A 14,042-nucleotide genomic window follows, 5' to 3' on the forward strand; every position below is an offset into this window, starting at 1 on the left:
CCGTCGGCCGGCAGTGATGCTGGCCTGATTCATAAGGTAGCCAAGGTGAGGGTGAGTCCTTGTTCACCTTGGCAGCGTTGGTGAGTAACTAGAGAGTCGGATATTAAGTGACGAGTTGGAAATTCCCTTAGTAAGTGGTTGGAGGGTTAGGATGTGGTACCCAAGTTGGGGAATCGTATTGAATTCGAGAGAATTGTCGACGACAGATTAAAGAAAATAAGATAGTGTAAAAGTTAATGTAGTGAGTTGGTGAACGTATCACAAGTGTACATCCGGCGGGTGGGGGACTTACTTGTTGTCGTAAATCTGTGAGGTGATGTCGGGATGTGTTGGGGTGATCTGTCTGGTGGGGAGGGTAGTGTGGCGTTGAGGGGGGTGACGTATGGGTGGTGGGTCGCCTGCTGCGATGGGGGGAAGGGGGGGGGGGAGCACCCACGTGATTGATGAGCCCGGCCTGCTAATGGGGTATAGGGGGGGTTAGTAGCGGCCCTGTGATGGGGTGGGGCTGAGGGGGGAGCCTAGTCCTCTCATGGGTGATGGAGGGGGGGGCGGGGGCTGGGCACCTGCCCTGGGGTTGAGACCCCCAGGAAGACCAGTGGATGTGATCGTCGGAGGGTGGCATCTTCCTCTATATCCCGCCTCCTGTTTTACACCCCCCCCCCCCTCACACACACACACACACACACACACACACACACACAATGATGACGGCTCAAGCATTACATTGACTATCAAGTTCCCCTCCCAGCTTTTGTATGCATGTGATTAATTATTTGTACTTTACGGGGTTCACCCGTGTGTGTGTTCATGTGTGTGTCTTGGCTTAGGAATTAGTAGGTAAGTTAGGCGGACAAGTGGCCATATAGTGTGTGGGAGATGAATGGCTGGGCTTATCTTTCTGGGTTCTAAGGCCTCGTGGGAACCAAGTGTGTTTCATGTTTGTGCTGCTGTCGAGGTCTAGACTGTGTTTCTGGCTTTCGTCCCCTTTGGTATTGTATAACTCGCAGATGGTGGTGTCCGATGTTTTCTTCGATATATGGATGCTTTTCAGTTATGACGAAGCGTAGTGATATATTGTGTGCCATCTGTGGAATAAGTTATTTAAAGGATTAGGAAGTAGTGTTTGATAAGTAGGAATGATCATAGCCTCTACAGATGTAGAGTTGGCCTCTCAGGGGGGACGCTAGAATTTTTACAAGCTTCTCATTGTTGTTTTTGCCACCGTCAGCCCTCTGCTTAGTATGGTGTGTCACCCTAGTAGTGTACAGCTCCCTCTGGCCCAATGTGTGCTTCCCAGTGTCATCGTATCTCTGGGTTTCAGTCTACCTCCGGCCACGATCGTCAACTGCACGCGTGTATTTATTTTCCTTTTGTGTTCGTTCGAGTCTGGATGCCTCAGGGTGTACGAGGATTGGTAGGTTCCAGGGAATGTGTTACTGGAGTGTTGTGTGTGTGTGTGTGTGTGTGTGTGTGTGTATAGTATGGTGTGCGCCAGAGACGTCCATGCACAAGTTCCCCAGCGGGTGGGTTGAGGGTGGGTGGGTGGGGGGGATATGTCAGCTGGATAGGTTATAAATAGCGTCGGACCCAGGATGGTAGCCTGTGGGACCCCAGCTTAGCGCTGTAAATTCCGGTGATGTTGCTGTGTCTTTGTGGTTATTGCGGCGTAACTCTGGTGAAGGACGTCAACACAGTAATCTCTTTGGTAATTTCTATTATGTCTCCGTAACAATGTACAATTTAGAGGTAGTTTGTCCTCAGTTTGTTGACGGCTTTGCTTATGTGTGTAGCTGTGCAGTTGATTCACATATATTCAGATGACTCTCTGGGTCGGTACATGGCGTTTCTGGTGTTGGCATCATTGTCATCGTGGCTTCCTCAGATCACCAGGGAAGGAATCATGCACTAGACAGTAGCATTATGGATATTGAGAAGGTAGTGTAGGCTTTTGTCGTGGTGACATACCAATGTGTTTATCTCGTTTTTGGTTCTCATCTGGGATGATGCGGTTTTCCGTGCTTGTGATTGCTTGCCATAGCTGTACCGTGTGTGTGTGTTTTTTTTTTTTTTTTTTGCATTGAGGGACGGGTTCGCTGCGTCCCTGGGTTTGGTGTGGAGTAGTGGTTCTGAGCCATTGTTGATTGTGTTGCGTGTTGTCCGTTTTCTGTTTTGGGCATCTCTACACCTCAGGGCGTGGCATTAGGGTCATGTGTTAACGATGCGATGTTTTGATTTGTATAATGGAGTGTGGGTGTTATGGTGTTTTAATGACCAGCCTCTCCCAAGCCTTCTCTCTCTCTCTCTCTCTCTCTCTCTCTCTCTCTCTCTCTCTCTCTCTCTCTCTCTCTCTCTCTCTCTCTCTCTCTCTGCAGGTGCACGTGCAGTGAGACAGGGAGGATGTGTCGCCAACGCAGCAATGAGGATGGTCTAATAACGTGGTGTCATGCACATGCGAGACACCTGGCCGATCCCTGTTGGGTGTTGGCCGTCTGTGGTGGGTGGGTGGGTGGAGCCGGGTGGCGACCAGATCTGATGGTGTAGTGAAGATGATGGTGAAAAGAAAGCGAAGAAATTGAAGTGATTTGGCCGACAGTTTCGGGAAAATGTGAGGGCCGGCATCCATTTCAGGAGCGGGCAACACGAGTGTGCTGAATACATCCAGACACTTATCATTTGCTTCGTCGCATATTTAGCTGTGTGTGTGTGCCATCCTCCTCGTTTGGTTCGTCGCATATTTAGCTGTGTGTGTGTGTGCCATCCTCCTCCTCTGTTATTGAAGAGTCTTTGTCTCAATACATTCTGGTATAGCTATCTGTGCCATTATCTTCTCCCAGTTTGGTGTGCGTCTCATTAATCATTTCAGCGGATCGTGCATTCATGATAGATGGCGGTGTGTTGATGATCTGGGTCCTCAGGGTTTGAGGTACGCTCTCCTAATGTGCATGTCGCGCCTTTAGATTTCAGAGTTGGTATTTTACAACGTCTTCCATGCTCGTCTTGCTACTAGGATGTTGTTTCCGAATGTGGGTAGGTTGGGAACCATACCTTCTAGGATTTTCCAGTTATGGATGATGATATATACCTTTCCCGTCAGGCAGTGTAATCTGAGTGTTTTCAATCGTTCGCCAGTAATTTAGTTTTCTGACCTCTTTTAATAAGGGCTGTGAAAGGCCCCTGGACGCTTTCTAATCCGTAATTTCGTCAGCTTTTTAAGGTGATGTAATAATAATGTGGCTGCCATCTATATATTCAGATCTGCAGCATTTCACATCAGTACACCTTTTTAAAGGAAAAAACGAGAGTATATAATCGGTGTAATTTCTCCTCATATATTTTGTCTAGAATATTTCGTGGTGTGTGTGTGATTACCATTTGTGAATTACGGGGAGAGAGTTCCACACCTTTGTGGCACCGTGTGTGTGTGTGTGTGTGTGTGTGTGTGTTTAATTAAATGCGTCTTCCGTGTCCTGTTATGTTAGTGGGTGTGTCTCTGTTCCTGTTTCTTTATGTTGCGTGCGTTTATGTTTGACCTCGCGTGTAAGGCTTTTCATCATCATGAGTGTCCTTTATGTGTCTTTTTACTGAGTGCCTTTGTAGCTTCTTGTCCTTATATATATATATATATATATATATATATATATATATATATATATATATATATATATATATATATATATATATATATATGCGTGTGTGTATGTGATTACTATTGTTATGTTTTACGGGGGCAGAGTTTTGCACTCTTTACCGTCTTCTCAACCTTTTTTGTATGTACCTTGTATTTACTCTTATGTATGCCTACACAAACACACACACACAGTGATTCCACACCGGAGTGAAAGACGTTACGTCGAACCATTGCACCGCAGGTTTGGACAGACAGCACCATATGCGCACAACGAGGAAATAGCAACAACATCCGGGGACTGTGTGGTCGTTAAAACACACTGACGACGTAAGGAGCACCAGGAGACACCTGGTGGACATGTTGAGAAACAGATTTCCTTGCGATCACGACCTTACGACCCCGCTGAGCATGACGGTACAGCCCCTCCGAGTACGACGGCACGACCCCCACTGAGCACGACGGTACGACCCCACCGAGCACAACCGTACGACCCCATTGAGTGCGACGGGACGTATGTACTTCTAGGAAGAGCAAATCTCAAGATTTGACTCATGAGGTCGCGGCGTGATGTTCCCAGTGACCGAGGCAGGTGTCCCATGCTCAGCTGACCAGTGGAAACAAGGGAAGGAACCCACCCTTCCCCCGTCTTGAACACACACACACACACACACACACACACACACACACACACACACACACACACACATCTCAGGATTCGTTTTGCCCGTCCGTCCGGTCTGTCTGTCTGTCTGTCTGTCTTTCGTTGGAGGCAAAACTTTGTTTCGTCATAACTTGAAAATTCTTGATGAGGAAACTTGACACAGTTTCCCAGTATGCAACGATATACGTGACGTAAGACCCCATACCTCTGCTCTTGATTTTGTCCGGGGTATGTCATGTATAGGAAGAGCTTTAGCCGGGGAGCCGAACCCAGCTTATAACGAAGAAAACTCCATCCTTGTCCACGGAACGTAAGTACGTTTATGTACGTGATGTTTTTACATCAGGTATTCTCAGCTGAGTCTTATTCTACTGCAGGGAACTGCGTTGCGTTGCAGGCGACGCAGGTGATCCACGCAATATCCTTCTGGTATCAGAAGATAAGGGGTTAAAATATGCCATCGAGAGATTAAGAAATAATGCTAATGTTTTCATTCCTCTCCGGATCTGTTGATCGCACTCACTCTCACTGTTATTGGAAATTTGATGTAATGTTTGCAGAGTGTGCGTTGCTCAGTCGTTCTCTGACCTTGGTTGTCGACTGTTTGACTGGCTCTGAGGTCATGATGATCCATGCACCCTCACTTGGGCAACTGTGAGAAGTATTGGTTTCGTGTGTTGCCGGTGTGGCTGGGGCTCGCTCTCCCCCCAACAGAGCCTGGGAGCCACCGTGCACTTGGGCTGTAATTGATGGGGGAAGGGTTCGCCCCTGCAGGAGAATAGAACAGTGTCAGTAGTGCGCCCCGGGCCGGGTCCCCTCAGGGGAAACATCTCTTGTGTTGCGACGCGGACCCACTCACCGGTGGGGAAGGGAGCTGTTTGCATGGTTTAAGAAAAGGCTCCCTTCTGTTTAAACGGTCTGCCGTTTTCAGTAGACGTTGAAAAGGTATTCAGACCAGAGAAGGGTCATTGGAAGGGGTTATTCTCTGCTATTTGTACAGTCTTGAATACTGTTCCTCTTCGTGTGAGTAGTTCTTCATCGTCCCCCTTGTGGGTTCAGAGAGACCAAGGTACTTTATATCAGCACATTTCTAGACATATAGAGCACAGTGCGTCTCTGTCACATAGGAAGGCCCGTAGTCTACACCCAGTTTCTTGACACATTTGACGCGTCAGATCTCCTCACGTATTCTTTTATATTGATATGGAGTTGTAACTTGTGTTGGGCCCCCTTGTGAGGATGAGAGAGCCGAGGTATAGGTACAGTGCCTTGAGGGGAGCGATGTTGTGTGTGTGCGGGGGAGGGCGCTGAACATTCCTCAGGCCAACGATATAATATTGGAACGAACTGTGTTTCAGGACACTTCTGGTGAATTATTATTATTATTATTATTATTATTATTATTATTATTATTATTATTATTGTTATTGTTATTATTATTGTAACTCTACATTGTGTGTTATGACTTCATAAAACCAGTAGATAGAGGTTCTCTTGTTTTTTTGTTTTTTTTTGTAAGTAGCTTTCCGTGCTGAAAATCACTGGAAAGCCAGCAGGTTTTAGCGAGTTCTACAAAATTTCGCCTTATCAGTCAGTCTTCCAGTGCGTTTTGTGGATGGCGTAAGTATTTTGTTTTCTCCTGTTATGACAACATCTCATGCTGATCAACTCCTCGCGCCAGCCATGGCCGTCGTGGTCTCACACCGTGTGGCCCTGTGTAAAGCGTATTTGATTCTTTGAAAGACATTCAGCTGTCGTATCACAACCCCTTGTGCAGTGTCAACATGTTATGGTTGTGGTGCTGGTCGACAGGGTTGTACGAGTCACCATCTCCTTGCTGGAGAGGGGGAATCTGTGAGGTAATTTTTTAGTATAACTTTCTTAGATGAGGCTGGAGTCCAGGTTCCGCCTGGAAAGGATTTTCAGTGACACAATGCTGGTGGAATGGTTGCGTTTCACTGGAGTTCCAGGAAGCCGATCCTGGATCCGGAGGTTGTGGGTTAGTGCTAATGGTGACCTCGGAGTCCATCGGATGGTGTGGTACGTTGGGGGAGGTCTATGGCCACAGAAGACCCGATGGCCCGTGATCAGGTTATCTGCTGCATGCAGTACAGGAAGAGCATCTGTATATCCCTACGTTATGTAGATGGAGGAAGGAGAGTGCAGTAAGAACACACACCAAGGTCGGGCCACTGTGTAAGAAGCAGAAGGGATCATTTAGTCTGAGGAGGGATGTTGATTACTAGTGGCTGGGTAAGTGCGAGTCATCCTGCCTTCCTATATAGTGGTTGGCTCATCATCCCACTACCATCAACGGTGAACGTGCCCTCTGTGGATACGGTACCGGGTGATTCTGGGGACGTTCCCTGGGTTACACTTAGGAAAATTCTCCGTGTTAGGCTACTGAATATCCGAGATTCATGAAGTTGAGGCGTTGTGGATATATATATATATATATATATATATATATATATATATATATATATATATATATATATATATATATATATATATATATATCATTCGTTTTCGTTTCTCTCTGGGGTTTGTTGTATTTGGTGTAGTTTATAATTGTTTTTTTCATTCTTGGGAGGCTTGCGGTCCAATATGGCTAACTGGTTCCCTTCGTTTTGATGTCATACGTTGTGACCTCGATGGAGACATGATGAGATCAGCACATTTGAGGAGTTAGTTCTCCTGGCCGTCCATCGCGTGACATACTTCATCTCTGTGCCATCTGTGACCAGCTATCGTGGTGCACGACTGTCCAGCCAGCCCCGCCCGCCCCCCCTAGCTGTGTGCCATCTGTGACCAGCTACCGTGACGGACAGATGGTTGTATGGTGGGCGACCAGGAGAAGGAAGGAGATTCGGTTTACCATCTGGGGCTGAAATAGTGTCATGTGTGCGTTGGTGTGGCAATGGTGTTGGTGGGTCGAGGAAATACCTGTGTCCCGCTCTCACCCGGGATCCCTGGCGTTCCCCCTGACACACACACACACACACACACACACACACACACACACCTTTCCTGGGATTTTTGGTGACGGGTGACGTCATGTTATGCACTTGAGCACAACGATACGCTCAGTGGTTACGACGAAACGACCCTTGAGTGGGAAGGCTACGATCAATAAGTACGACGGTACGACCCCTGAGCATGAGGAGTACGACTGTACGCCTCGGGTATAGGGTCATGCATTATGACCTTACCCATAGGAAAGTACACATGACCTCCCAGACCACAACAGTGGCTCGCACGGACGTACGAATTGCGGCGTGGATAAGCCGACGGGAATTATATATGAGAGAGAGAGAGAGAGAGAGAGAGAGAGAGAGAGAGAGAGAGAGAGAGAGAGAGAGAGAGAGAAAAGAGAGAGAGAGAGAGAGAGAGAGAGAGAGAGAGAGAGAGAGAGAGGGTCGAACCTGGACACTCGTGTCGTTTTGTTAGGCTCGACAGCCGCTGATGAAATGAAATGGAGATGTCTGTATTGGGTGTAATGGAGGCGAGAGGTATAGTAATTGTAGGGTTTGGTAATGGTTTTATGATGTGTGTGCGTATATATATATATATATATATATATATATATATATATATATATATATATATATATATATATATATATATATTCAGTATTAGTATTGATGTAAGTATACCTATAGATCTATTCACCAAAGTCGTGAAGATAGATACATATTTTCTAGCTTTTCTGTTTTGTTATAGTCTCTGAGGGACATCACATGGGCAAACGTGCCCCAGTGAAGGTTATCTCGGGTGGGAGGAACGTAGTGAGGGAAGAATGTGTGTGGAATTACTCTGGTCTTCACAGGTGCGTTTAGAGCTGACTGACCCCGAAAGGTAGAGAGAAGACGGAAGAGAACACACACGTCTGATACTCTTTACAGTTCACTTAAATTAGATGGTTTAAGTAGAATACCTCCACTGGTCCAGTTGACCGGATAATTATAGTAATCACTCATTATTATGACGTCAGGAATGATTTGTCTAAGTAAACACTCGTATCAGTGTGTTTGTTTACCTGTGTCTGGATCTTATCAGAGGTGGTGCCCCGGGTTGTGTGTGGGTCGTTCAGCTGTTGGTGAGGCGTGGTGAGCGACAGCTGGTTCGTTGTTTACGAGCTGTTGCCGTCAGTGAGACGTGTGCACGATCATCATCATCATCATCATCATCCACGCCGTGCTTTGAAAATGTCCCTCTGGGTGACCTTACATGGTGTCGGAATGTTCTGATATTGTTATCAAGGAATCCACTGATGTTATCAGTCAGGATGAAGGTGTGTGTGTGTGTGTGTGTGTGTGTGTGTGTGTGTTTTGATGGGGGGGGGGGGGGGGTCCGGGCGTATGTAGGCTTGTGGAGGCGTATGTGGAACTCGAGACAGGCCAAGGACCCCCTGGCGCATCGCACCGCACACCCCCCCCCCCCCTCCTCCGTCCTCCCATGCTGGCCCAAACATGGTCACCTCTCGTTCCTAGGTACACCTGTGGCAGCCACACCTGTCATGACACAGGTACTTCCGGGGTCATGGTCAACACCTGGAGTTACCACACCTGTCATGACACATGTATTGTCCAGGTCACTTAGAGGCAGTTGAATACGATTATTGTGCTTATATACCTGACTAAGGTTGGGACTCGAACTGTCTTGACGGAGTTCTTTCTGACCTCGACTGACTTTCCCAGCGTCAGCCTGAGGGGTCAGCTGCCAAGAAAAGGGCATTTTGCGAATATTATTCAAAGGAATAATGAACTGCGTCCAGAGGGTTGGGAGGTGGTGGTGGTGTGCCTGTGTGTGTGTGTGTGTGTGTGTGTGGTGGGAGGAGGTGTAGCAGCCTGTGTGATGATGGTAGGAGGGCAGCTACACGTGGGTGGGAGATGTAGGAAGCCTAACTGTAACTGGTGTACTGCGTGGGAGCAGCCATCCACCTTGCTATGTGTGTGTGTTTATACACACACACACACACACACACACACACACACACACACACACACACACACACACACACACACACACGACACGTAGGAGTAACGACGTAACACGAGTGTAAAACTCTCTCTCAAGCTGGAATATGTGTGTGTGTGTGTGTGTGTGTGTGTGTGTGAAGGAGAGATGTTGGGAGTTGACGTTTTTCGCCAACCTACCGCCAGAGGTCCCACCGTAGGTGGTGATACGATAGTCAAGGAGACCAACTGTTTGCTGCCAGATATTAATATAACATTCAGGTTCATGAATTAGGACATATTTAGCAAGCTGTTCATGTCCTACGATAGGCCAAAAATAGGATATGCACTCAAGTTTGGCCACCCCTGGTAAAGAAGCACAAGGAGCTAAAAGAGAAGATCCAGAGGAGGGCAACAAAGATGTTACCAGAATTAAGGGATGTGAAATACTGGGAAAGGCTAGAAGCTTTGAATTTGCCCATGTTAGAAGATTGGAGAGGGGTGACCTGATTACAGCAGTGATGCGAGAGGTGAAGGGATAGGACAACCGAAGAACATAGCATGAAGTTAAGAAACTTATTTAGAAATATGTAGAATAATATCAAAAGTGTTGGATGAATGGATTGAAATGAATGAAGACGCCAGATGCAAACAACATACACAAATTTGAAGTTTTATGATAGAAAATATTCAAGAGATGGAGCCTCACGAGCGTAAAACATCCTCTTCTTACCGCGCTGATAGGTAATAATGTACTCTCCCTCCATGACTTTCAAAGAGTGATCATACACACACACACACACCAGGTACTCTTATCGACCATTTTGATCGGGAAGTTGGTTTGGCTGTAAGCCACCTGCCCTGCCCGGGTCTCGAACACGGGCCCGTGAGATTGATGGGTGTCAGCGTTAACCATTTCACTACGGACGCTCGTGTGTGTGTGTGTGTGTGTGTGTGTGTGTGTTTAAATGCGTGGGTATTTACGAATAGGCATGTAAGTGTATGTGTAGGCATGTCCGTGAGGTGTGTGTGTGTGTGTGTGTGTGTGTGTGTGTAGGCGTGTGTGTGCGTGTGCGTGTGTGTGTGTAGGTGTACCTGGGTCTAGTCTGACATCAGCAGTAAAAGCGAGCATCAGGGGGTTTGGCGGGGCCCTCACCCCCCCCCCCCCCCCTTCTTATGTATCGTCCCTTTAAACGTCTTACACTAGCGAGCGGACCACCTACATTGTATTCCCTCTCCCATCCTCCCTCCACCCTTTATCTCTTACCCAATTTCCTTTTCGTCACCTCTACAGCCTTCCCTCTCCCTTCCATTTTTCCCTTCAGTTAACCTTTATTTCCCCCCAGTATGCTCCCTCTGTTTCCTCCCCATCCTCCTCCTCCGGCTCTTGCACCACCATCACCACTAGGTTATGTAATTGTGGAAGGTTGCAGTGGTTGTCCTCTGGAAACCAGTGCTTTCCCCCACTTTCTCCTTCTTCCAGCCGGATACTTTCGAATGGATTGTCTCAAGCTGCGATGTAACCTCATTTATTTCAATATACGTGTTTGTGTGTGTAAGATTAGAATATCATTATGGTGTATGGAGAAAAAGTTGTCACTCATGATTCCCCGTCTCATGGCCCTGTTTATATTCGTATATCATATCCTAACCTGATGTATACATACACACACACACACAGCTTACCCCAGGTCCCCATTCACTAATCAAGCCTAATGGGAAGGATGAACATCTAGGTTTGGCTCTACCTTGTGTGTGTGTGTGTGTGTGTGTGTGTGTGTTTCATTTTATTCCATTTTTTGTGAATTCTTGTATTTTTGTAAGGAGTAACCTTTGAGATTGATTTTTTATTAGTATGATTAATGCTACTGCATTTGTATTTGCGCTGTCTGTACGTTGAGCCTATTGAGATAATTTTCCATCATTCTCATCTGCATCATCGATCAAACATGGCCAATTGACATGGAAGTGAGATAATAGCATTATGTATGGTCCTTTGAAGAATTACCGCGAACTGTCTAATAATAAGTTAGAGTCTGCATGTTAATTGAATATTAAGCCCAACGCGAGACTTCTGAGTAATTCTTCCTTTTTTTTAATGTATATTTTCTATTTGTTTGTTCTGATGTTTATTTATTTTTCATTTATTGTTGTGTCACAGGCTTCAGTCACAGACAGATGTTATTATAGAGGCTGGGCCTTGAATAAAGAAGGAAGAATAAGACAAAAGAATTGATTGTCAAAGATTTTTTTTTAGAAGTGGTAAATTTTCTTTTGAGAGAACATAGTTGTTTGAGAGGACACAGGAAGGTAAAGACTCAAATTTTAGTGATAGAGGATAATCACATCACATCATAGCAACCCTCCTTTATTCACACATAATTGATACAGTTCAGTTGCTTGCAAAATATTTCATAACCAACATAATGGAGATGTACCAGCTGCCAGTTTTGAAACAAAAGTAACAGCCAAAGAAGTGAGAGAAATCAAAGAGCACAGTGTAGTGAACGTGGTGGGGTTTCTATGGTTAGAATGGAAGATCTGCTGGGGATTGCAAAGACCCTGTCCCGTCTATCAAGCAGATAGAGTTAAAGCTGCTCCAGATGTGTTGCCCATAAGGATTATATATTTTTCTTTTTGATTTGTGAACCATTCAAGGGTGACTATGAAATTTATAATCATCTGAGGATATTACATACTCTCTTATGTTTATATCCAACATCTTTTCCCTGAAAGGAGCCATTCTTCATGTTCAGAATAATAGTGGATATGCCATATCTTCCATAGTTAATTTTCAGGTGCTGAATTTTCATTTATCTTTGCAGATATTGCCATTGATTGGTCTGATCATGCACTGTGGTGGCCAAAGAAAAACATGTGGTTAACACACACCCGCTCAACACTGGACCAGTATGGAGTGGGAGCTGCAGCTCAGTTGGAGTTCACTCCCATGCACAAAACACTTCGCGTCCAGCTCCCTGACCTACGCTACATGGACTTCAGAGTTGATTTCTCCAAGAAGACTTTTAATGCTGTGGTTCAACTTTGTAAACAACTTGGTAAGTTTTTGAATTTTTTCCGAAGGGCATTTAGGAATTTAAAGTAGTGACTATTGAGAAAATACAGTTCTGGTAGCTGTAATTGGGAATGCTTTGAACAGTATGATGGTAATTCTTCAATTGATCATGCTCTTTATGTAAATACTTGTAATTTCTTGTGTGCTGCGACCTGTCTTACTTTGACCCTTGTGTTTTAGATTATATTATGAATACTATTTTTGTTAAGGGTAATAGATTCATTATAATGCTTTGAAAGTACAAAGGTTATTCAGTGTTGAAGTACAGCACACAAGTTCTCATCCACCTACTGTTAAACAGCTGTTACCATTATTCAAAGTCTCTAACATAAGCCAAGGTCACTTAATTTTTGGCTGTCCACCTATTATGGTTGGAGTCAGTCACCAGAGGAGCTGTATTTGTTTTTTGAATTTGTTCCTCATAGTTAATCATTTATTTTTTCCCTTTTGAATGATCTATAGTAGTGATAGTAAATGTTTGGAATATGTGATTGGGTGATATATAACAACAAGTACCATCGAAGTATCTGACTTACTCAGATAACCAACCATCTCCAGGACCCATTAGGGTCAGATAACAGGTTGCTTACTGTACTTTTGTAATTCATAAGAAAAAGACATAATAACTACTCATTTGTTACAGTCTCAAACATCTTATTATTTAGAGTTGATGAATATTCTCATGACAGTTTATGAAAATATAGCAGGTGGGACCTGATTGATAAAAGATTTGCATCTTTTATACAGTTTACCAATTTCCTAGGATAGCACCTCGTAGATGAGAAATTGCTTAGTCCATGGACTTGATATGAATGGATGATATAGGTTGTAGTGAAAATTTTACCGCTTCTTCCTTAGCCCATGGATATAATTTGTATGTCATGGATTGTGGGTGCAAAACATCTATTATGTGATCTCTATAAGGTAGGGTTCATTATATGATATATGAAAATCTGAGCTCTTATTTTGAGGCTCAAATAACCTGAATGTTATGGTTATATGACAGGTATCAGGTATCCAGAGGAACTATCTTTTTGTAAGCCCTTGAGTCAGGATGACCTCAAGTGCAACTACTCAGAGAAACAGATGAAGAAGAAGAGTAGTACAACAACCAAAGGTGGCACACCAGCAGACACCAACTCCTTTATTTCCAACAAGAGTCACAACTCCAGCAACGGTTCTTTAGACCATTCTGCAGCCCCTCACCATGCAACACATTCACCCAACAGGACACCCATCAGCTCTCCGGTAATATGACTGTTTCAGGATGACTTTAAGGGACTGTATTGATAGCCTCATTTAGGTTACCATTGTAACCACTGTGGCATCTAAGATCCACATTCCATTCGAATGAATTACTCATAAATGTATTTTTTGTTCACCAGTCATTACTCCAGTGTCATTCAGAATGGTTTTCATCTTTTGTTGTATACATGTAAACTCTCTTTGTGTTTTTTCATCTCCAGTCATTACTCCATTGTCCTTCAGAATGGTTTCCTTCTTGTATACATGTCAGTCCTCTTTATACCAGTTATACTTAGGACTGGAATATGCTACAAAGGGGTCCAAGGCCAAACAGAATTCTGGGGCTTGAGGCCTTAATACTTTAAGATATTCAGTTGAATTTGTGATCAGTATTGATTTAAGAATAAGTCTATACAAAGCCACGTACTGTTCTTATGTTTGTGTAAATGTGTATCAGAAACAACAAATAACCCT

General features: G+C 44.7%; 1 protein-coding gene across 6 annotated transcripts in view; it reads left to right on the forward strand.

The window, feature by feature from the left end:
* Nucleotides 1-14,042, forward strand: part of Fit1 (Fermitin 1) — an 89,215-nt gene that overhangs the window by 57,099 nt on the left and 18,074 nt on the right. For 5 of the 6 annotated variants that reach the window (XM_071687500.1, XM_071687498.1, XM_071687499.1 and 2 more), the window contains exons 3-4: nt 12,073-12,306; nt 13,330-13,571. In XM_071687500.1, the coding sequence (XP_071543601.1) occupies nt 12,073-12,306; nt 13,330-13,571 (476 nt within the window). Of the gene's footprint in view, nt 1-5,119; nt 5,235-12,072; nt 12,307-13,329; nt 13,572-14,042 lie in introns of those variants that run through there. The other variant, XM_071687503.1, reaches the window with a different exon arrangement.

The sequence above is a fragment of the Panulirus ornatus genome, chromosome 43 (genome assembly GCF_036320965.1).
Source record: "Panulirus ornatus isolate Po-2019 chromosome 43, ASM3632096v1, whole genome shotgun sequence".
In the NCBI taxonomy this organism is placed as follows: domain Eukaryota; kingdom Metazoa; phylum Arthropoda; class Malacostraca; order Decapoda; family Palinuridae; genus Panulirus; species Panulirus ornatus.